Here is a 25,418-nt window from a genome sequence, read left to right on the forward strand (position 1 = left end):
TTAACTTACTTTTTCTGGAGTTAAGGTTTTTTAGCATGTACCTTAAGAAATTGCGTGCTGAATTTCAGCACCCATTTTTAGCGTATAGCTTATTAAATCTGCCCTATAGTTAGGGGACTCCCATCAGTGTAACTGTCTTCAGAAAAATTAAGTGGTTTACCCCTAACTTGAATTGCCTGAAGACAGGGAAATCACCAGCATCTTCCTGGTCGAGGAAGTGGGCTGGTTAGCATGGCTAATTCACCCTATTTACGAAAAACACCATTTACAGTAAGAAAACTTGCTTTTTTCCTTCAATAAGCAGGCTGAATTAGCCATGCTGTCTGGGAGTCCCAGCTTAGGGTTGTGTCCCACCCAATGATATACTCTAAAAGTAGAGGGTGCCCACCCCTTGCAGGCATAACTGATCTGGTGTGCTCAACCTGCATGGTAATGGACAGCCTTCCTTGTTGAGCAGTTTAACACCGCTGTGCCCAGCGCTGCGTCCGAAGATGCCTGCTGGTCAAGACAGTAGTGTGATGTGAAAGTATGCAGAGAGGACTACGTGGCTGCTTTACAAATGCCCAGCAATGGTACCATGTGCAGATGTGCAATTGTCACTATGGCTCTTACTTGATGTGCTATCACTGGGTTGGAAAGCTCTGCTGAGCGCTTTGAGTAACAAAAGTGAATGCATTGGGATATCCAGTTTGACAAAGTCCTCTTTGCTACCGGTAGACCTGGCGCAAACAGGATACAAACAGTTGAGAGAGATTCTATTCTCTGCATGCATTCTTCACTTGCAGTAAGCCAAAGCCCTTTTACAATTCTAAGGTGTGGAGTCGTCTTTCCCTGTCATTAACATTTGGCTTCGGGAGTGTAATGGTTTGGTTCAAATGAAACACCGAGACTATCTTCGGCAAGGAGGAGGGATGAGTTCTCAAGGTAACCTTGTGGTGAAACTGTAAATAGGAAGGGTAGTGAATCAGGGCCTGCAGCTCACTAACCCCAATTACAGAGGTTACCGCAACCAGAAACATCACTTTCGAAGTCAGATATTTAATATGGCTACTGTCCGTCCATGGGTTCACAGTGTGGGAGCATGAGCTGCTCCAGCATCAAATTTGTATCCCAGGGGACCAGAGGCTTTGTCACAGATGGCCTTAATTTCAGGATCCCTTTCATGAGTCTGGACACCAGAGGATGGTTTGAAATGGGCAGGCCATTGAATGGGTGATGATGTGCTGCTATAGCGCTCACATAGACCCTGACGGATACCGTAGCCAGCCCTGCCTGGTAGAGTGTATACAGGTAGTCCAGCAGAATTTCCGGTGAGCAGGAGAATGGGTTGACCCCCCACCATCACACTACGTTGTATAATGCTGACATTTACCCTGATAGTTTTTCCTTGTGAAAGCCTTTCTAGCCGACACCAAGATGTCTTGAATCCCTTCAACAACTGAAGGTGGTCTAATATTCTTTCAAGCTCTAAGCTGTGAGAAGAACTGAGGAGTGCATGGGGTGCAGCAGTGAGCCTCCCTCCTGAGTTAGCAGATACTCGCTGTTTCCTAATGAGATAGGAGGATTGACAGTTAGTTGAACTAGATAGGCGAAGCAAGGTTGGCCATGCTAGAGTGATAAGTATCAGGTCTGTGACATCCGTGATGCATTTCTGGATCGTCCGGGATATGAGTGGTATCGGGGGTCCCTCCATCCACGGAATGACAAATGCATCCTGGGTGTATCGCTCCTGACTTGGATAGACTGAGCAAAAAGCTCGAACTTTTCTGTTGTAAAATGTCATGAAGAAGTCCATACATGGGAGGTCCCATGTTGAGAAGAGATAGTCTGCTACCTTTTGGTTGAGAGTCCATTCGTGGGGGATGGAATATCCTGCTAAGTCTGTCTGCCTCAGAGTTCACGATCCCTGGGAGATAAGTCACTTGCAACAAAATGGAAAGCCTCTTCGTCCATTCCAGGATATGCATCGCTTCCCTGCAAAGCATCCAAGAACCTGACCCTCCTTCCTTGTTTATGTAAAACATAGCCACCTGGTTGTCTGTGTGGATCATTATGTTCTTTCCCCCAAGATGGTCTCTGATTGTATGGAGGGCGTTCTTTATCGCTCATAACTTTAGAAGATTTATTTGCTGAGATCTTTCTGATGGGTTCCATAGACCTTGAATCTTTATGTGCCCTAACTAAGCTCCCCAACCCTTTCTGAAGCATCCGTGGTCAGAACTAGCTGGTGTTCCGGACTGCGGAACAGGGCTGCCATAGAAAGGGTTGGTGGGGACAACCACCATGTAATGTCCTGCTTCACTGCTCAGGTCAGTGTCACCTTTCTGGATAATGGCTGAGTGAACTAGGTCCATTGGGATTTGAGACCCCACCGTAGGCGGCGCATATGCAGATGAGTGTGTGCCACTACATATATAGCTGCCGCCATGTGGCCCAGAAGGGTTAAGATTTGATGGGCTGAGGGATGTGCACAGTTCTTTAACTGTGTTGCTATAGTGCGAAAGGTTTGAGCTCTTCCGGGAGGCAAGCCTTCACAATGATGGTGTTTATGGTGGTCCCTATGAACTGAAGAGTTTGTGTCAGATGAAGGTTGGATTTCTTGTAGTTTATTATGAATCCTAGACTTTCCAAACAATTTGCGTCTAGCAAGTGTGTTTGGAATGTGATCACTTCTGATGACACCAGAAGCCATTCGTCCAGGTAGGGAAATAATTGAATTCCCTTCCTTCTCAGGTGGGCCACCGCTACCATTATTTTGTGAAGATTCTCAGGGTGGACAAAGTCCAAAGGGAAGAACTTTGTAATGGTAATGCCACAAATTTACTTGGAAATACAGGTAGTGCCATGAAGAACAGTGCATTGGTATGCGGGAGTGGGAGTAAGCATCCTTGAGATCCAGCGAGCACATCTAATCGTTGGGTTGCAGGAAAAGCAGAATTGAAGAGAGATGACATCTTGAATTTCTCCCTCCAAATAAGCTTATTGAGGGTCCTCAAATTCAAAATTTGGCAAAGATCTCTTGTTTTCTTGGGAATAAGGAAGTATTGAGAGTAGAAACCTTTGTTGCATCGGTTTGGAGGCACCGCTTGTACTGCCTGTTGTTGAAGTAGTGAGTCCACTTCTTTTTGCAATAGTTGTGCCTGCATGTGGTCTTGCACTGAGGGAACCAGGTGCGGAAGAGAGGGATTAGTTTTAAAGTTTAGCCTGTATCCTTTGCGGATGATGTTTATTACCCAGTGGTCTGATGTGATTGTCTCCCAAGAACTGTAGAATCTGGATAGTCTTCCTCCCACAGGAAATGGTAGCTACGACCGGGCCCTCCTCAAAAACCCTATTGCGGTTTTGGTTTGTTGCCCTGTTGCTGTCTCTGTTGACAGTGGCCTCTTGCCCCATTTCTGGGTTGCACCTGTTGTGGCTGCTGGCACACTGGTGGATGGTAGGGTGTGTTGATAAAACAAGGAGGTATGCGATCTAACAAAGCCGTGGGGGCAACACAATCGATAGATGCCAAGGAATGTCCGTTAAGAATCTTTATTTGGAGACTTGTTAATCCCTCACACTGGGGCTGCCTCAGGGGCTGTATGAAATCTCTCTTATATATGTATGGAGGTTATCTCGTACCATTAAATTTGTCAGAAAGTTGGGGTGATATATCAGCAGCATATGCGGTCTTCTTCTGAACATGATCAGGGGCGGGGCCAGAGCCTCCAGGCACAGCGGCCATTTGCTGCTGTGCCCGGGCACGTGCAACTTAAAAATTAAAGGTAAGGAGGGGGGTTTAGGTAGGGCTGGGGGGCGGGAGGAAAGTTCCTTCCAAGGCTGCTACAAAATTGGAGCAGCCTCAGAGGGAACGGAGGAAGGCTGTGCAGCTCGGCGCGCACAAGTTGCACAATTGTGCAACCCCTTACATGTGCCAACCCTGGATTTTATAACATGCGCGCAGCTGCGCACGCATGTTAGAAAATCAGGCGTAGATTTTAAAATCTGGCCCATTGCGTGGTGGTCATTAAGATCCACAGCCTACTCAACCTTATTTACAAACAAATTCTCTCTTGTACATGGAACATAGGCAAGCCTCTCTTACACAGGCTTTCGGAAGCCAGATGGTCAAAGCCATGACAGAGGCGACAGAGGCTCTTGATGACATCTCAAAAACATCATATGCAAGATGTTTTTCACACTTCTCACTTTGAGCCTTTTGTGAACAGAGCTCATTTTGGCCTCTAGAGAAAGGTGTTAAACCAAATCCTGTGCCCTTGCCGAACAATGGATTATATAAATCTGGTAGGATGCTTTGTGGGCTTAGAGCATACACAGTATTCTGAAAATGCTTTCTCTCCAGTCTAAGGTCTGACGCTCATACCCAAGACGCAGAGGCGTGAGCCTTAGACTTCTTATACCTTTTCAGAATGAATTTGCACCAGACTGATGTCTTTTCCTACTTACCTCAGTAGTCATTAGCCCAGACTATAATTCTTTTAACACTTTCTTTCCACACCCTGACTTGCTTAATTCAGTGCTTTCTCTTTGTTCTGTATCCTCTCCACCACCAATCATCATATATTTTCCCTACCTCCTGTGCTACACTTCACACATCTGATGACGTGGACTCTGTCCTGGAAAGCTCATGCCTAAAATAAATGGTCATATGTAATGGCTAATTCATCCCTGCTTATCAATGGACAATATTCTGTACTGCCACTGGCAGAAGTCGCAATAAAAAAAAAGATTAGAAACAAAAAAGCTCCAACTCACCACTTTCAAAATACTTTCTGTTAGTTCCTTCTCTTGTTGTATCTGATTAAGGCTTAAAAATAGAAAGACAGAGAAAAAAATGATAATGGGAATCTTATTTTATTATATCTGGATCGAAGCTGGCTTGCAATTCTCAAAATTTCAGTAACACATTTTGAGAAATTGTAGCAGAACGCGTAATGAATTAACATATTTTAAGAACAAGTCATTAGGCACAATTTCAACAGTACTGTATAATTCAGTCCTTTGACCTGATTTACCAAGGCTTTTTCCTCCCTTCTGTGTGAATGGGGAAAAAAAAAATTAAAATTAAATTAAAATTTACTAAACTTAATTTGGCATTTCTTTTCTACTTTTTCCGATGCATTCCTCATTCAAGTTGGATTACAAACATAATTTAAAAACACAAAGCCCCATTCAATGATAAAACAAATATATAAATATAAATTAGATAAATAATATGAATAATAATTCAGACACAAAATGATGATGAGCAGAGTTATTTACACAAAATAATTCAGAGCACAAACAATCTCAAGCTCTCACTTTATACAAGAATAAAATTATCCACTCTAGTCCATAAAAAATCATATTAAACAAGACATTTACCAGGACTGTAAGTAAAATAAGAACATCCATCATAAAACCAATAACTGTTAGCTAAATAATCTACTTATATAATAATAAAAACTAGAATCCCATTCTTCTTGCCAGAACCCTGCCCATTTTAAGGTTTAAATAGCCTCCAATGTAGAGATTACTTACCTGATAATCTCGTTTTCCTTAATGTATGCAGATGGACTCAAAACAAGTGGGTATAGTGTGCTCGTGCTAGCAGTTGGAGACGGATCTGACGTCAGCACGGGTACATATACCCCCATAGGAAGTGAAGCAATTCAGTAATCTTTCTTGCAAAGCTGTTATAGCTATACGAGTACTGACCGATCGATTAATTAAACAGGATTACCCTGACCGGTTGATGGTAGCTGGAGACCGCCAGGATTCTCAACCGAGAGGCGTCGATACCCAGCAGGGTGGATGCCCTATGTAGTAAAACATGGCTTACCGTGAGTCTGTGAAATCCCATGTATACCGGCAGCCGGGCGGGATGCTGAGTCCATCTGCATACACTAAGGAAAACGAGATTATCAGGTAAGTAATCTCTACATTTCCTAGCGTGTAGCAGATGGACTCAAAACAAGTGGGATGTTCAAAAGCTACTCCTGGACTGGGTGGGAGGCTGCCCGAGGTCCGTTCAGGATTGCCCTCGCAAATGCTGTGTCCTCCCTGGCCTGGACATCCAGACGGTAGAATCTGGAGAAGGTATGGAGGGAGGACCACGTCGCCGCCTTACAGATCTCAGCAGGCGACAGCATCCGAGTTTCTGCCCAAGAGGCCGCTTGCGCTCTGGTAGAGTGAGCCTTGACCTGTAGAGGCGGTGATTGTCCCGCATCTACGTAGGCTGCCTTGATAACTTCTTTGACCCAGCGGGCGATAGTTGCCCTTGAGGCCGCGTCCCCTTGCTTCTTCCCGCTGTGGAGAACGAACAGATGGTCCCGTCTTTCGTATTGCTTCGGACACTTCCAGGTATCTGGACAGTAGCCTGCCTATGTCGAGATGGCGTAGAATTCGACCTTCTTCTGACTTCTTCAAACCTTCTGTGGTAGGTAACGAGATGGTTTGGTTGAGGTGGAAGTGCGAGACTACTTTGTCTGGCGGGAGCCGAAGAAAGTCCAGGTAGTACCCCTCTCGGATGATGGTGAGGACCCACTGGTCCGAGGTAATCTCGGCCCACCTGCGGTAAGCCTGCCCCCTATGGCTGCTACCCCCGGATGGGCCGGCTGATTGTCATTGTGAGGTACGGCCGGGGCCGGAGCCCGAGCCGGCTCCCCTCTTATTGTGCTTTGGCCGAAAGGACTGGTTCCTGGCCTGCGACCGAGGTGTCTGGTAGCGAGTCCCATAAGGGTTGAAGCGCTGAGAGGGTCTACCTCTGGATGGTCTAGAAGACGGGCGCTGCCTCCTATGTTGCCTGTCTTCTGGTAGACGAGGTAAAGGAGAGGCGCCCCATTTATTGGCCAGTTTCTCCAGGTCGCTGCCGAACAGGAGAGATCCCTCGAAGGGCATTCTCGTGAGACGTGTCTTGGAAGAGGAGTCGGCCGACCAGTTGCATAGCCAGAGCTGCCTCCTGGCTGCCACTGAGGAGGACACTCCCTTGGCTGCCGTACGGACTAGATCGGAGGCCGCGTCAGTGAGGAATGAGAGAGCTGATTCCATCCCTTCTCCCGGGGCGTTGTTCCGGGCCTGAGATAAGCAGGAATGTGTCACCACCGTGCAGCAAGTCGCAATTCGTAGGGACATGGTTGCCACCTCAAAGGCCTGTTTCAGGATGGCGTCCATACGCCGGTCATGTGTATCCTTGAGGGCCGTCCCTCCTTCCACCGGGATGGTGGTGCGCTTCACAATTGCACTGACCATGGCGTCTACCCGAGGGCACGCCAACATGTCCTTAGTTGCCGGGGCTAAGGGGTACATGCCAGCCAAGGCCCGACCCCCCTTGAATGGAGCCTCCGGTGCAGCCCATTCCAGATCAATTAGCTGCTGTGCCACTTGTAGGAGAGGAAAGTGGTGAGAAGTTTGGCGCAGGCCCTCTAACAGGGGGTTCACCCTAGGTTCCCCTGGGGTGTCATGGCCCGGAAGGGCCAGTTCCGACAAGCATTGCGAGATCAAGTCTGGAAGATCTGCTCTGGAAAAGAAGCGTCGCATGGTCCGATAAGGCTCTACCCCCGAGGGAAGCTCTCCCTCCTCGGGGGGCTCATCTTCTTCTGCCGGGTAGTCTGAATCCCCATCATTGGAGCTATCAGGTGGCGAGGGGCCGCGCGGGTCCAGGAGCCGGGTCATTCGGGACTTACGGACCCGGTCGGGGAGCTGACTGCATCGTGACAAAGGTATGAATCCCTTTGAATAAGTCCACCCAGGAGATCGAAGCCATATCTGGCCGCATGGGAACCAGGGCCCCCTGGTTCACTGGCTGCTCCCCGCTGCTTGCGGGCTCCGGAGTGTTCCCTGAGGAACCAGTAAGAACGCTGGGCTGTGACTGGCCCTGGCCCGGGTCTCCCAAGGCCTCTTCACATTGGGCACATAGGGAGTCTGCATCCTCATTCTGTGTGGCCCTGAGGTTGCATGCAGAGCAGAGATTGATGCCTGATTCTGGAGGTGCCGGCCCTGCCGAAGCCTGGTCACTCTTATGCTCCATGCCGCTGGTGAATCCAATACGAGTCTGCGCTGTGCGCGAAAAGCAGGCGCCTGAAACCAGCGTTCAGCAACATGCGCCTAACAATGTGCGCCTATAGCCGTGTGCCTGTAACGGGCGCCTGTAACGGGTGCCTGTAACGGGCGCCTATGAACTTGCGCCTAGCAATGCGCGCCTATGAACTTGCGCCTAGCGATGCGCGCCTATGAACGGCCGCCTATCTATGAACGTGCGCCTATCGCCGTGCACGTAGCAACGGACGCCTATTGCCGTGCGCGTAGCAATAGGCGGGACGCTTCAGGTAGAAGATGATGGCGAGCAGGCAGACGAAATGGCGGCCTACTTAACTGGCCGCTCCAGGGGCACACTCTGCTTCTCCTCGGATCCTCGGAGACCAACAAGTAAACATATACGCCTTACCTTGTCCTCGGCGCTTCCCAGCTGCAACCCGGGCGGTCTCCGGCTGCGGGGGGAGAGAGTGAGTACCTTCACCGCCGCGCTCGAGGAGGTGCACCCGCTGCCTCTAGGCCGCGCCCGAGCCCTTCTCGCTCGGGGGCTGGGTCCCTGCCGTGAGACGGCCACCGGACCGAGGCACCTACCTCCGAGGGACCACGGAAATCACCTCGGGAAACTCAACTGGGGGAGTGACTGCCTGGTATCACCGCAGGAGTGCGGGGCTTGTCGTTAGTATATATCGTCTAGAAATTTAGTCGTTAGAATTTGGAAGAACGTTTAGTGAGCGTGAAGGAGCTCCAAACTGCTTTGGAGATGGAAATTACTGAATTGCTTCACTTCCTGTGGGGGTATATGTACCCGTGCTGACGTCAGATCCGTCTCCAACTGCTAGCACGAGCACACTATGCCCACTTGTTTTGAGTCCATCTGCTACACGCTAGGAAAGCAAAACATTATGCTGGACCGACTGGTGACATGTTCAAATCTTCTAATCAAAGACTGATTCATCATTGCAGACCCGCTTCCACATATCTAGGCCCCTTAGCAAATAAAACTTCTAAATATCCTTCAAACTCCATTTAGTCGCTTAAACTAGGTCATGGCAGAATCCAGACTTCTAACATATAGCCCAAGTCGAAGGCTGAAAGCTAGTCAATAACCAGGATTTCATGTTCTTTCAAAAAGATAAATACTTTGTGTTTCAGATGTCAGTTCAAATGTTAAAAGGTTCCACATAATTGAATTTAATAACCAATGTTACAGCTAAACACAACTTTTGGCTAGAATATAGAAGTCTCAGTGGTAAGCTGCAGAATGAATGGTGATTGCACCTATACACAGGTTGGATGGAAATCTACTGGGCAGAAAGGCTGGAACATTTTGGTCTTTATCTGCCATCATTTACTATGTTACTATGGTTAGTAGAGTATCTTGAACCTGGCAGATTGCAGGATGCAAATGGGTGTTTATACTAGAGTCAAACAAATCATCATAGAAACAAAATAATGATAGCAAATAAAGTATTTGTTCAGATGTGAGTTTCATAGCTATTTTTTTTTCCAGATTAGCTGCCAGAATCAAGGCCTGTGCCGTCAATGCATCAAGATTAGATCTATCTGTAATCGCTATTGTCGTCACACTATAACGTTTGGGACAACAGATCGTTAATCACAATACAGGAGCATTATAACAGGTTTGCTTGCTTTTTATTTTTTTTAAAGGGCAAAAATACACAATTTGAGATGTGCAAAATTTGATAATGATTTAGACTCAGCTCATACTTACACATTTAATTGAGGTGGACCAGTTTTCACTTGTTTCACAGGAAAACTGCTCTGGACAATAGTTCTAACGGCCCTATTACAAGACACAAAAAAGAAACAACAAAACACATTTAGGTACCATCTCACTAAATAATAACCATGTAAGCTAAAACAGAGGTTGTAGCCTTATGGCCAAATGGATTAAGGGCAGGCTTTATTTAGCTAGTTAGAGATTAAAAAAACACCAATTACTAGGCCAGACCTGTAATCAAAGTCCTTTAGAAGGCATTTGGACTTTAGATTAAAACTGCTAAATTTAAGAATTGGGCATAAAGTTCCACAGTGCTTTTTACAGAAGATTTTGTTTGCATGAATTTTTCCCTTCATGAAGACCAAGGGCAAAGGACATAGTATTGCAAAACCAAGCAACTAACTAACTTGCAGGCTTTTAGCCTTTTTTTTTTTTTTTTTTAGACATTTCCCAGTAAACGAGTGCACCTATTATTATTGATTTTCAGTCAATCTCTATTGGTCCACATGTACATATCTATCTGGGACCATACTCGTGAAATGTGCTTGGAGAGTGTAGTACTGAGGTGATAATACTCCTGCCAAATTTCAGCCACATCCCTTCAGTGGGAGAATCCCTGATGTGACAGGAAACTAGGGCTGTCATTTCAGAGCAGGGAAACTTGAACATAAAAAAAACCAAAATGAAAATAAAGTGTACTTTCCGTGTGTTGAGCTATAAGCATACACTTCCGGTACTTGTTTGGCTTTAATTTGGTTTGAAATTTAACTCTGACCCATAGGGTGCTAAATGCAGTAAATATAGTGGACACATCTAACAATGTTACTGGGGGAGGGGATAGTTTAGGTGACGGCTATGTTCTATTTTATTTTTATTAGGATTGTAATATTTACTTCCAACAAACATCTTGTTCAGAAAATATGCAAACAGACAAAATTATAAAGACAAATAAACAACAGGATCAAAAAAAAAAAAAGAAAAGAAAAGTAACCTATTATCTATCTCAGTCCACAATACAAATAATAAATGGTGGAGACAAGGAAACACAATTTGAAGTTAACACAACCTATTGCATCAGTAAAAAATAAAAAACATTACCGATTAATTATCATTAAGAAACTATGCTCGCAACATTTATAAATCTGATCCTAGGGGGTAGATGTCGCTATTATAGAAAATTGAGAAGAAATACCAGGCATTGACTTGGAACTCAAAAAATGCAGTTATCTGGGATGGCTCAAAAAAATATATAAATTTTCAGACTGGTATTTAATGACACATTTGCAGGGAAAATTTGAGACTGCTACATTCTCAATTTAGCTAGTACATCACCTCTCTGCTCAAGTTTAGGGGGTTAGTAACAAAACTACTTTCAATGAAAAACGAACAGAGAAGACAAGAAGATAATAATCCTTGCAGTTGCTAAAACTACTGTCATCACACTGACCGTGAAAAAGGCAACCAGCAAACCCCTCAAATCCTGGCTGATATGAGAATATGAGATGAAGATCAGGAAAGAGGAAAGGATTTAAGCCACAAGAGTATGTCCACAGAGCAGAAATTCCATGCAGCAGTAAGGGCTTTGGACATTACTGTTATATCAAACATAGCAGATCCTGACTTGCAAAAAGTGAAGGTATAGTGGAAGCACAACCCACTGGTACCACACAGGCTATAGGAGTGAACAAGAACTAACCTAAATGGAGAGGCAGTAACGAACCAACAGCAGTGGCATTGCTGCCTTGGGTTTCCTAAGAGGGCACTGGAGTAACATGGAAGGACCATTAGATTACTGAGGAGTTAAAGAGGCACTTAGGGAAGATAAGGCCATCGCAGAAAGACTAAATTAATTCTTTGCTTTGGTGTTTACTAATGAGGATGCTGGAGAGATACCCATTTGAGATGGATTTCAAGGATGATTATTCAGATGAACTGAACCAAACCACGGTTGACCTGGAAGATGTAGTAGGCCAGATTGACAAACTGAAGAGTAACAAATCACCTGGACCAGGTGGTGGTATACACCCCAGGGCTCTTAAGGAACACAAAAATGAAATTTCAGACCCATTACTAGTAATTTGTAACCTATCATTAAAATTGTCCATTGTTTCTGAAGATGGAAGGTGGCCAATGTAACCGTAATATTTAAAAAGGGCTCCAGGGGTGATCCGGAAAATTATAGAAAGGTGAACCTGACTTCAGTGCCAAGAAAAATCGTAGAAACTATTCTAAAGAATAAAATCACAGAGCATATAGATAAAAATGATTTAATGGAGCACAGCATAGATTTACCCAAGGAAAGTCTTGTCTCACAAATCTGCTATACTTTTTTGAAGGGGTAAATAAACATATGGACAAAGGTGAACCGGTAGATGTAGTGCACTGGGATTTCCACAAGGCATTTCACAAAGTCCCACATGAGACACTTCTAAGAAAACTAAAAATTCATGGGATAAGAGGCGATGTCCTTTTGTGGATTGCAAACTGGTTAAAAGACAGGAAACAGAGAGTAGGATTAAATGGTCAATTTTCTCAGTGGAAAAGGGTAAACAGTGGAGTGCCTCAGGTATCTGTACTTAGACCGCTGTTTCTCAATATATTTATAAATGATCTGGAAAGGGGTATGATGAGTGAGGTGATCAAATTTGCAAACGACACAAAATTATTCAGCGTAATTAAATCACAAACAGATTTTGATACATTACAAAAGGAACTTGAGAGACTGGAAGATTGGGTGTCCAAATGGCAGATGAAATTTAATGTGGACAATTGAAAAGTGGTGGTTGACAATTGAAAAGTGGTGGTTAACAAGGATGTGATGTGCTTAAATTCAGAGTGAGTACGATTGTAGAGACCGGCTAGGACACTGAGGCGCCATTTTTGAATCTTTAGTGAGACCTGCAAATTCGGTCCGGGTAAGCGGAGCATATCTCCATATGTTGTAACAATGAATGAATGATGGTTCAGATTAGTTCATTGATTCAGTTTAGAAATTTGTCTGGGTGGTTTGTTGTGAGTGTTTTTAATTTATGACTTTTTTAATTTTTAGGATATGAATATGTTGGCCTGAGTCGAGATATCACAATTCCCCTGAAGAAGGCTGATAGTTCAGTCGAAACATGTTGGGATGTATAAATTGAACAGCAAAGCAATGCAGCTGCTCGATGAAAAATTTATGGCTAAGTATTCTTATTTGTGATGAACTTGATTCTCAAAGAACGTTTCTGTTCAGTTATAGTTCATATTTGCAGTAATTTATAATAGGTCTATAGGATTGGTTAGTGAATAAAGGTATTTGGTGGGTGGACAAATGACAATAAATGATTATATTACATTAAGCTCTGTAAGCTGATAACAGCCTGCGACCCATTGCGTGGTGAGAGGCTGCAGATTACAACATTAGAGCAACAAGCTTTATGATATTGTCATTTGTTGGGAATTCAATTGTTGGATAACAAGTTTATTGATATTTGTTGTCTAGATTTGGTAAGTGAGTTGAATCTCCTCTCTCCTTGGTTTGTGTTTAATTCAGGAGAGGTAGTTGCTTCATAGTATTTGATCAATTGAAAAGTACTGCATATAGGGATGTTATTACATAATGTTAGTTTCCATATTTGGAGTTGCCACCCAGGAAAAAGATCTAGGCATCATAGTGGATAATACATTAAAAATCATCAGCTCAGAGTGTAGAGGTCAAAAAAGCAAACAGAATGATAGATATTATTAGGAAGGGAATGGTGAATAAAATGAAGAATGTAATAATGCCTCTGCAACGCTCCATGGTGAGACTGCACCTTGAGTACTGTGTCAATTCTGGTCACCGCATCTCAAAAAATATAGTTGCACTGGAGAAGGTACAGAGAAGGGCAACCAAAATGATAAAGGGGATGGAACAGCTCCCCTATGAGGAAAGGCTAAAGAGGTTAGGGCTGTTCAACTTGGAGAAGAGACGGCTGAGGGGGGATATGACAGAAGTCTATAAGATCATGAAAGGTCTTGAACAGGTAAGTGTGTATCGGTTATTTACTTTTTCAGATAGTACAAGGACTAGAGGGCATTCCATGACGTTAGCAAGTAACACAACTGAAACAAATCATAGAAAATTCTTTTTCACTCAATGCACAATTAAGCTCTGGAATTCGTTGCCAGAGGATGTGGTTAAGGCAGTTAGAGTAGCTGGGTTTAAAAAAAAGGTTTGGAAAAGTTCTTGGAGGAAGTGTCCATAAACTATTATTCAAGTTGACTTAGAGAATAACCACTTATTACCAGCTTTAGTAGCGTAGGATCTATTTATTGTTTGGGTACTTGTCAGATTATTGTAACTTGGATTGGCCACCTTTGGAAACAGGATCTCGGGCTTGATAGACCCTTTGGGAGACCCAGTTTGGCAATGTCTTATGTTCTGAACTTTCATGGAATAACCATGGTGAAAATCTGAACTTTAGTGAGCATGGGGAGGCCAGACGTTTTGGACAATGACTTTGCTAGTTCTGATAACTGTGTGGAATATTAGAACATTTGGTAATAAGACACTGCATGCGACTGGAGGTGTCGATTTAGTGTAGGCCTTATATGTATCACAGAGGAAGATCACAAGGCCTAAAAGTGGAGATGGTAGAGAACAGTACTTTAACAAATTCTGAGCACATTTGGGACTGATATGGAGGGCAGTAATAGGAAAGTGGTTGAAAGTTCAGGTAAAAGCTACAGAGTGCTTGGGGTGGCAGAGAGGAGATCTGGCATTGGGCCAGATATGGGAATTAGAACATAAAAGCATAAGAAATGCCATACTATGTCAGATCAAGGTCCATCAACCCAGCATCCTGTCTCTGACAATGGCCAATCTAACTGCTAAGTACCTTGCCTTACTATGGGCCTCATTTTCCAAGCCGCTCACACGCGAAAAGTCCCTTATCGCGTGCAATACCAGGATGGGGGCGGAGTCGGCCCCGGAAGAGGAGTCGTTGGGGCGTCACCGGGGCAGACTCTGCGCCGACCCCGCGGACAGCGAAAAGGTAAGTGCCTTTTCACTGCCTATTTCGCTCCCAATAGCTACACCTCCTATGGTGGCGCTATTGGGTGCGAAACCGGCAGCGATCGCACCGCGACGGTGCGATCGCTGCCAGCTAGTGCAGGCCTGCCCCCCGCCCCTCATCTTCTAAAGTATCGCAGGCCTGTGATACTTTAGAAAATGAGGCCCTAAATGGCAAGTGATTGTTTTTAAGAATAGCTTCTACTATTTTGCCCAGCACCGGTCAGCCTCACTGGTATATAGTTTCTCACATCACCCGTGGAGCCCTTTTTAAAAATTGGCATCCCATTAGCCACGTTCGATCCTTTAGGTGTCCCAGATGTTTTAATTAGGTTACAGATTACTAGTAACAGATCAGCAATTTCATGTTTTAGTTCTTTTAGAACTCTTGAGGTGGATGCAATCCAGTCCCAGTCATTGGTTACTCTTTAGTTTGTCAAGATGATTTATTGCATTATTCCACTGTCACAGAATCTTCATCATTAAAGAATGTTTCAGGTAGGGGTATGTTTCCAACATCCTCCCTAGTAAAGACAGTGGCAAAGAATTCATTCAGTTTTTCTGCTATTTCCTTGTCTGCACTGAACAGCCCTTTTGCCTTTCGGTCATCTAGCAGCCCAACCGACTCCACAGGCTTTTTGTTTCCAATGGACTTGAAAATGTTTTTATTAATTTTTGGCTCACTGACTACATTCTTCTTCTTGTTAAATTGCTTTTTTACATCTAACTTGCTAGTGCTTATGCTCTTGCCTATTTTTGTCATATGGGTCTGCTTTCCATTTTTTGAATGATGCCCTTATAGTTTTATCTGCATCTTTTTCCTCACTATTAAACCATATTGGCATACATTTGGTCTTCCTTTGACCTTTTTTAATGCACAAAATACATTTTATCTGGGTTTACAAAATAATCTTCTTAAACACTATCTACACTTCATGCAAATGTTTATAACCTCTCCTTTTCATTTTTTTTTCTAATTTACTCATTCTGTCATAATCTCCTTTTTTGAAGTTCTATGCTACAGTAGTAGTTTTACTTAACATCCTCCCTTCATTAATTGCATTAGGATTGCTATTGCTTAATGGCCCCACCAGAGCAGGACTAGATCTGAAGCAGCTGCCCCTCTCATCAGTTCTAGGACCAGTTGCTCCAAGTAGTCATTTATGGCATCTAGAAACTTAACTGTTCTAGCATGTCCCCATGAGGCACTGACATTGATGATATTGGGGTAACTAAAATCTCAAAAACAAAGTGGAAACCAGAAATCTTTTTAAATAGCCTAAACTAAGGTGTCAGCAAGCCTGATGTTGTGTGACTTCAAAAGCAATCAACCGGTCTTTTAATCATTCATCTTCGGAAAACAAATTTTAATGAAAATTCTAGTAATCAAACTATTTTTTAATTTTTTTAGTATTTATAAATTTTTTCGTTTAGGCTATAAAAAAAGATTTTTGGTTTCCACTTTGTTTTTGTGATTTTGATTGGTGTGGTTAACCACTGACTCCGTGTGTTGAAGCTGGGTAACTGAAATCTCCCATTATGTTGCCAAGTTTATTTGCTTTTATAATTTCATCCAACATTTCACAGTCTGTTTCTTCATCTTGGCCAATGGTATTGTTATGACTGGGCCCAGGTCTCATGTTGTGAACACCATTATGAGGAGTGTCTCGGGGTGGAGAGAGACAGTAGTGTCTAGTACTGGCTGGTGCAGGCAGGAATGAGAAAACCCTATGGTAATTCTGAAGGTGGAATAGACAGATGGAGTATAACACAGGCTGGCAATATCTGATACTAGATGCATGGAAGTATGGGTGAGCTTGAGTACTGGATCAGCATGAAGGTATGTATGAGAGTGACTGCAAGTAAAAGTGAACAGGAACTGGAACTGGGTGCTGGTAAGGCTGAATACTGAAAGCATGCAGGTAAGGGTGAAACTGACTGGAGGTATATGTGATTAGATTGAGGGGACCTAAGGAGACAAGACAGACAGGCAACCCAGGACAACCCTACACTGGACATGAAACACATAAGCCTGACGACAACAAGGCAAGAAGGGGACCCGAAGGTCTAACACAAGGCCAGACAAGGCAGAGACCCTAAGGCCACACATACACACAGCGAGGAATGGCAGAAGGCCCGAAGGCCACACACAACAGGCAGAGGGCCCGTAGGCCACACACAGCAGGCAGAGGGCCCGTAGGCCACACACAGCAGGCAGAGGGCCCGTAGGCCACACACAGAGTAAGCAAAGCAAGGCAACGCAGGGTAGAAGGCCCGAAGGCCAAACACAGAGTAAGCAAGGCAAGGCAAGGCAACGCAGGGTAGAAGGCCCGAAGGCCACATGCACAGCAAAGCAAGGAAGGCTAGAGCAGGGAGCCCAGGCGAGCTTGATGCTGAAGCACCGATGGAACTGCTAGACAGGGTTATAAAGGAAAGTCTGGGGTATAGAGTAGACAGGAAGGAAGGAGTGGGCCAGCCAGAAGAACATGCTCGTGGGGGACCTCTGGTGGTGAGGCGGCTGCATAGCAGCCATAGCCGTAACAGGTATATACCCACTGGTATAACCTTACTCGTCACAAATGGAATTTCTATCCATAAGGACATCACAATGCATTTTGTGTCCTGCAGAATTTTCATCATGTTTGACTATGCCATCTTTTATATATAGTGCCACTCCTGCACCAATTCAATCTGCCCTATCATGTCGATATAATTTATACCATGGTATCAAACTGGGCAGACTGGATGAGCCAATTTGGTCTTTTTCTACTAACATTTACTATTTTACTGCTAATTGTATTGACCTGAAATAAATGTGGACAGTAGTAATGGGGCACACTCTTCAAGATAAGGTATGAACAATATGCTTTAGGGCTACAGCTTACTGTTCGATCAGTGAGGCAAATTTGTTTGTCTGGACAACAAACTACCTTGGATTTCAGCATGGAGTTCCCCTTTAAAGGAAAATTGGTTTTTACCTGCTAATTTTCGTTCCTGTAGTACCTCAGATCAGTCCAGACGGCTGGGTTTTGCCTCCCTTCCAACAGATGGAGACAGAGACATTTTTGTACACCCCTGGCATATAACCTGGTGTACCACATGCAACCTCTCAGTATTGCTATGTACCCAAGCTGATAATCAAAACCCCCTGAACGAGCAGAGAAAAAATACAAATGAGAACTATGATACAGAATTTGAAGGCAGAGAAAAAAACCTGTGCTAATTCTTCCAATGACCAAAGACAGAGCTAGCGGACTCTCCAGAACTGGAAGGGTTCTGGACTGATCTGTGGTACTACAAGAAGGAAACTTATCAGGTAAGAACCAATTTTGCTTTCCCTGTACGTACCCAGATCAGTCCAGAGGGCTGGGATGTCCCAAAGCCCTTCCTACCCCAGGTGGGGCTGCGAGAGTCCTGCTCTGATGATGCCCTCTCCGAAACCAACCATGTCTGGAGCTTGGACGTCCAGTCAATAATGTCTGGCAAAGGTATGCAACAACTGCTAGACACGCACATCTGGCAGTTGTTGCATACCACGCACGTCTATCAGACCCACCCGCCCCGCCCTACAAGGAACCCTCCGCACCCCGACAATCAAAACGATCAAACTTTCCTCCACCATGAACAGAGCATTCTCCCTTGCTGGCCCCAACCTTATGGAACTCCCTACTGCCTGATATACGCACTGAGACCTCAACCCCCAACTTCAAAAAAAAACTAAAAACATGGCTGTTCTTACAGGCCTACCCACATGCTCCCCCCTCCCAATGAAGACGACCCTACAACACGATATCGTTTTTAAGATAACCCTTGTATCTGTTTCTCACCCCCCTTAGCGTTTTCTGCTACCCTCTTAACCCCTTACACCCCCGTATAGCTCTTGACCCACCCTTCTCTCCTACCCTCTACATGCCCTCCTCTGCATTTTCCCTCACCCTCTTTCTCTCTCTTCCACCCCCTTACCCCCTTTATGTTGTTTTCCCTGACCCTTCATTTGAATCTCTGAATTTCTCAGATCCTCACTGCTGCCTTTACACCTTTCTAACGACAACGTGTTATAGCTTAAAGCTATTGTACTGCTAGTATCTTGACCCCCATCATAACTGTTCTCCTTAAGAGTTTTATTAATTATAGTTGTCTAAGTAGCCTTTTATACTCCCTGTTCTCATATACATATATATCCATTGTTTTATTGCATAGATCTATTTATTACTCTTATTTTTTACTTTATATTTGTTTTCCTCCTTTTTTTTTTTTTTCTATTGTTCTTTGTAAGGGCTTTGCCCATAAGTTGTTAGTTGTATGTAAACCGATACAATGTGCAAACGGCTATCGGTATATAAGAAACCTCAAATAAATAAATAAATAAATAAACTTCCAACTTGCTGCCCGGCAAATCACCTGAGGGGAAACTGACACTCCGCCCAGGATGCTGCTTGAGAGAGAGTCGAATGAGCCCGAAATCCCTCCGGTACTGGATGGCCACAAGAAACATAGGCCGACTCTATAGCCTCCTTCAGCCAATGAGCAATGGTAGTCTTAGAAGCATTTTGGCCCTTCTTTGCACCACTCCACAGCACGAAAAAATGATCGGACAACCTGAAACTATGTCACCTTCAAGTACGGTATTAAGGCCTGCCTGACATCTAAACGTCTCAACTCCGAGGCATGCGCCGAATCGGACGGAAGATTCTGAAAAGCCGGAAGTTCCACAGATTGGCTCAAGTGGAACGCCGACACTTTAGGGAGAAACGACGGAGCCATCCGCAAAGAGACACCAGAATCCGAAATCCTTAAAAAGGCTCCTTGCAGGACAAGGCCTGAATTACGGAGACCCTTCTGGTCGAACATATAGCCACCAAGAAAACCACCTTCAGGGTAAGATCTTTAATGGTAGCCCTCTTAAGAGGCTCGAACAGCACCGAACACAAGGCTCGAGAGTGTGCCGCACTGCCCGCTGGACCGCAAGGGGACCGCAGGAAAAGACTTCTGAGCAGCCAAGCAAACTCTAAAGCATAACCTCTTTTTATCACGTCCAAGACCCACTGATCTGATGTAATCTTGGCCCACTCCTCATAAACGATGCAAGACGACCCCCTATTTGTGGGTCGGAGGAGTGGGCCAGCCTCACATCATTGAGAAGGCTTGGTGCCGCTGGAACCCTGACTGGGGAAATCCCGGTTCGGCTTGCGAACCTGAAAGAACTGGGTCCAAGGCTGAGACCTCCCCGAGGCCCGCTGTTTAGCAGATGACTGCGCTCTACCTTCCCTGAAGCGTCGCTGGGTCCAAAAGCGCGAGCGCGGAGAAAGCGAGAGCCTGGACCCCTAGGCTTATCCTTCGGCAACTTGTGGCCCTTGTTTTCTCCCAGGAGTTTAATCAGCTGCTCCACATCTTCACCAAAAAGAAGCTTTCCCTTAAATGGTAAAGCTCCAGTTGAGGCTTGGAATAGACATCAGCCAACCAATTTTGCATCCACAGGAGCCTGCGGGCCGAGACCGCAGATACTATCATCCTTGAGGAAGTCTGAAGAAGATCATAAAGAGCATCGGCGCCATAAGCAACCGCCGCTTCTAGATGCTCCGCACACTGTGTCTCCGAGGGTGACAAATCTCGGTTCTCCTGAAACTGCTGTACCCATCTCAAGGAAGCCCGAAGCATGAAACTACTGCAGACAGCGGCCCAAATACCTAAACCCAAAACCTCAAAAATCCTTGAGGCAGACTTCCAGCTTCCTGTCCTGCAAATCCTTCAGGGCCATAACCCCCGCCACTGGTATGGTCGTCTTCTTAGTAACCGCCGAAACAGATGCATCCACCTTGGGAACCCATAGAAAGCTCCAGGAGGTCCTCTGGCAAGGGATACAGCTTATCCATGGCACGGCTGACCTTTAGCCCAGTCTCCGGAGTATCCCACTCCTTGAACATCAGCTGCAGCACTGACTTGTGAAAAGGGAAGGTTGTAGTCGGGCCCCCAAGCCCGCTATAACCGAGGTCCCCTACGGCGGTGTCAGAGTCCGTTAGAGGGGCCAGAATACCCAGCTCTGCAAGGCAGCAGGGATTAAGGAACCCAACTCTTCTCTCCAAAAGAGACGTAGTACTTTAGGGTCATCCCAATCCACAGAAGGGACCTCTGCCATAGCAACCGAGAGATCCTGGGGACCGGGGTTAGGCTCTGCGTCCCGGGGGGACATCCTCCGGCGAATCATCATGGAGGGATTCCTCCGAAGACCTCCCCTCCAGGGCCCCCAATGAGAAAGGGCCGTGGATCCTTAGGATAGTGCTTAGGGTGCTTACGATTCCCGCCAGAAAAAGATTCCTCTGCCTTTCACTTGCGAGAAGACCACGCCGAGACGTGGCGGGCAAGAAAAGCTTTGTGCATCAATAGTACAAATTCTGGCGAAAAAGGAGACACACAGTCTATATCCAAATCCATCGGATCAGAATTGTCCTCCGATGGTCCCCCTTGGGCACCCCGGGCCTCCTCCGGGCTTAAATCAGGGGGGGGGGGGCGCTGGAGAGAGATCCCCTCCCCCTGCAGCCGCCTGAGCCTTCGCGGCTATAATCCCCAAAATGGCTGTCGTTCCCACACTTAGTGGGAGCGGATCACTGGCCTCTTGCCTCGCAACCTTCAGCCCCCGCCCCCCCCCGGACTGGTGTGGGTGCAATGGGACCGGCGCCAGGCCTGATGAAGTGCCTTTGCCAGCAGAGAGACACCGGGAGCAGCGCAAGTCCTGAGACAAGTACGCTGCCTCATGGCCACACAGGGAGCAACGGAGCTCCTTGTTATGTTGGCAGAAAAAAAAACGTGAACCACGCGGAAAGGAGCCGAATGAGGGAGGGACAGGGCAGAGACCCCTCCGGGGACCGCCAGCAAGAAAGAGAGAGAAGAGACCCCTGAACTGCCTCCCTGCAATGCCGGCCCAATGAAAAGTAAGGCAGAGAGAAAAAAAGAAGAAACGCCCATTTTTATTTATTTATTTTTTTCAACAAACTTTAAACAAAACAGCTTATCTGGAGCCTTGACTCAGGTTTTCTCTCTCTCCTGAAGCCCGGATGGGGAGTGAACTGGACCACCAGCTATCCACCTCCAGTGTGGGGAAATTGGAGCAATTTGGGTCACCAATCCTGCTCGTCCAGACCTACTACTAGGAGGGATGGTCCCACCAGGACCTGCCAACTTCCTAGGAGGGAAAATCTCCTTAGTCTTCTTTCCTAAAGAAGTTCAGAACTGGAGAAATTACTTACCTGATAATTTTGTTTTCCTTAGTGTAGACAGATGGACTCAGGACCAATGGGTATAGTGTACTCCTGCTAGCAGTTGGAGACGGATCAGATTTCAATCTGACGTCAGCCCCTAGTACATATACCCCCTGCAGGAAGTGCAGCTCTTCCGTATTCTCCTCGAAAAGCATTGTGGATATATGTGTGACTGACTGATTGATTAACTTAATAATTTGGTTAACTTGGATAACTTCATAACTTGGTTAAACGTAAACTTGATTAACTTGAACTGGTTGATTGACTATAGCTGGAAACTGCCAGTGTACTCAACCGGAAAGCGTCGACACCCAGCAGGGTGGATGCCCTAGGTAAATGAAAAACATGGTTTACCCTTGAATCATTTGAAGACCATGCATGAAGGCAGCCAAGGGTGGGATGCTAAGTCCATCTGTCTACAATAAGGAAAACGAAATTATCAGGTAAGTAATTTCTCCATTTCCTAGCGTGTAGCAGATGGACTCAGGACCAAGGGGATGTATAAAAGCTACTTCCGAACTGGGTGGGAGGCTGCCCATGACCCACTTAGTATTGCCATTGCAAATGACGTATCCTCCCGAGCTTGAACGTCCAGACGGTAGAATCTCGAGAAGGTATGGATGGAGGACCATGTAGCCGCCCTGCAGATCTCAGCAGGTGACAGCATTCTAGTTTCTGCCCAGGATACTGCCTAGGCTCTGGTAGAATGGGCCTTGACCTGTAGGGGTGGTGGCTTGCCAGCTTCTACGTAGGCCGCCTTGATGACTTCCTTGATCCAGCGGGCGATGGTTGCCTGTGAGGCCGCTTCCCCTTGTCTCTTTCCGCTGTGAAGGACGAAAAGGTGGTCCGTTTTTCGTACGGGTTCGGAAATTTCCAGGTATCTGGATAGGAGTTTGCCGATGTTGAGGTGGCGGAGACTATGGACTTCTTCCGAATTCTTCAGGCCATCCGTCGGTAGCGAGATGGTCTGGTTAAGATGGAAGTGTGAGAACACTTTGGGGAGGAAGGAGGGAACCGTTCGTAGTTGGATGGACCCTGGGGTGAGCCTGAGGAACGGCTCACGGCAGGACAGTGCTTGTAGTTCCGATATGCGGCGGGCTGAACACACCGCCAGCAAAAACACCGTCTTTAAGGTTAACCGGCGGAGGGACAGGCCTCGGAGGGGTCTGAAGGCAGTTCCCGCTAGGAAGTCCAAAATGAGATTGAGATTCCACAGAGGTACCAGCCACTTTAGTGGTGGGTGAATGTGTTTGACTTCTTTCAGGAAGCGTGACACGTCCGGGTGAGAAGCTATTTATTTATTTATTTATAATTTTTATATACCGACATTCTTACATTAAAGATCTTAGAGCCGTAGCATGACAATGCGGCCACCTGTACCTTGATGGAGTTGAGGGACAGACCCTTCTGTAGTCCGTTCTGTAAGAATTCCAGGATCACGGGAACTGTAAATGAGCGTGGCTTGATGTTGTGGTCTTCGCACCAGGCTTCAAATACTCTCCAGATCTTTATGTACGTTAGTGATGTGGAGAACTTGCGTGCTCGGAGGAGAGTGTCGATCACCGCCCCTGAGTATCCGCTCTTTCTCAGGCGAGCCCTCTCAATGGCCAGACCGTAAGAGAGAGTTGAGCTGGGTCCTCATGGAGGATCGGACCTTGTTGTAGCAGGTCCCTGTGTGGGGGCAGGGGAAGGGGTTCCCTGCCAGCAGTCTTCTCATGTCTGCGTACCAGAGTCTTCTTGGCCAGTCCGGAGCCACCAGAAGAACTAGTCCCTTATGTAGGTGTATCTTGTGAATGATTGCGCCCAGTAGGGGCCACGGCGGGAAGGCGTAGAGTAGAGTCCCTGGGGGCCAGGGCATCAATCCCTTGAGACTGCGGTTCCTGCCTGCAGCTGAAGTATCTGGATACTTGGGTGTTGGATCTGTTTGCCAGAAGGTCCATGTCCGGTGTCCCCCATCAATCCACTATCATCTTGAAGGCTGCGGATGACAGCCTCCATTCTCCTGGGTCTAGTCTTTCCCTGCTGAGGAAGTCTGCCGTGATGTTGTCTTTCCTGGCGACGTGGACGGTGGAGATCTTCTGGAGGTTTGCTTCCGCCCATGCCATCAGGGGTTCTATTTCTAGGGACACCTGTTGGCTTCTGGTTCCCCCCTGCCAGTTGATGTAGGCCACTGTCGTGGCGTTGTCCGACATTACTCTGACCGCTTTGTTTAGAAGTCTGTGGACGAACCGCATGCAGGCTAGTCTGACTGCTCGCGCTTCTAGGCGGTTGATGTTCCATTCCGCCTCTTCTGCGTTCCACTGCCTTTGGGCAGTTAGCGCCTCACAGTGTGCTCCCCATCCTCGTAGACTGGCATCTGTGGTGAGTAGAGTCCAGGTTGGGGAGGATAGTTTTGATCCTCGGCTCATGTGGCTGGCCTGCAGCCACCATCGTAGCTGGGTCCGAACTCTGCCAGGGAGTGATAGACGTACGGTATAGTTCTGGGACCTTGGGTTCCACCGTGATAGGAGGGAGCGCTGTAGGGGCCTCATGTGGGCTCGCGCCCATGGCACAACTTCCAGTGTGGATGCCATCAGCCCGAAGACTTGCAGGTAATCCCATGCTGTGGAACGAGGATCGTTCAGCATGGTTTGCAGCCGGTTCCACAATTTTGATCTCCTTGTGGGGGTCAGGCTGACCTTGTCCTCTTTGGTGTCGACTTGGACTCCTAGGTATTCCAGCGACTGTGAGAGATGTAGGGAACTTTTGTTTGTGTTGACTACCCATCCTAGGCTTTCCAGTAGAGTTAGGACTCTGCTGGTTGCTTGGCGGCTTTCCTCCTGTGACTTTGCTCTGATCAGCCAATCGTCCAGGTAAGGGTGAACAAGGATTCCTTCCTTCCTCAGTGTTGCCGCCACCACCACTATTCCCTTGGTGAACGTCCGGGATGCTGTGGCTAACCCGAAGGGTAGTGCCCGGAACTGGTAGTGACGGTTCAGGACTTTGAAGCGTAGGTAGCGCTGATGTTCCTGATGAATGGGGATGTGCAGGTAGGCCTCCGAAAGGTTCAGGGATGTGAGAAACTCTCCTGATTGTATTGCCCTTATAACGGATTGTAGGGTTTCCATGCGGAAGCGAGGAATCCTGAGGTGGCGGCTGACCGACTTGAGATCCAGGATGGGGCCTGAATGTTCCCTCTTTCTTGGGGATGATAAAATAAATGGAATAATGGCCAGTATTTATTTCCTGTGGAGGTACTGGGGTTATGGCCTCGAGGGCCAGTAGCCTGGACAGTGTAGCTTCCACTGCCGCCCTCTTGGAGGGGTCGTGGCAGGGGGACTCCACGTACTTGTCCGGAAGGGTTCGGAGGAAATCCAGGTAGTACCCCTCCCGAATG

The 25,418-nt window shown here is 46.3% G+C and overlaps 1 protein-coding gene across 3 annotated transcripts in view; it reads right to left on the reverse strand.

Annotated features, from left to right (window-relative positions):
• The window catches only part of INTS8 (integrator complex subunit 8), a 248,361-nt gene that overhangs the window by 167,685 nt on the left and 55,258 nt on the right, over window positions 1-25,418 (reverse strand). For all 3 annotated transcript variants that reach the window (XM_029591733.1, XM_029591735.1, XM_029591736.1), the window contains 2 exons: window positions 9,746-9,817; window positions 4,756-4,807 (listed from right to left, as the gene is read on the reverse strand). In XM_029591733.1, coding sequence (XP_029447593.1) covers window positions 4,756-4,807; window positions 9,746-9,817 — 124 coding nt within the window. The remainder of the gene's footprint in view (window positions 1-4,755; window positions 4,808-9,745; window positions 9,818-25,418) is intronic.

The sequence above is a fragment of the Rhinatrema bivittatum genome, chromosome 2 (genome assembly GCF_901001135.1).
Source record: "Rhinatrema bivittatum chromosome 2, aRhiBiv1.1, whole genome shotgun sequence".
In the NCBI taxonomy this organism is placed as follows: Eukaryota; Metazoa; Chordata; class Amphibia; order Gymnophiona; family Rhinatrematidae; genus Rhinatrema; species Rhinatrema bivittatum.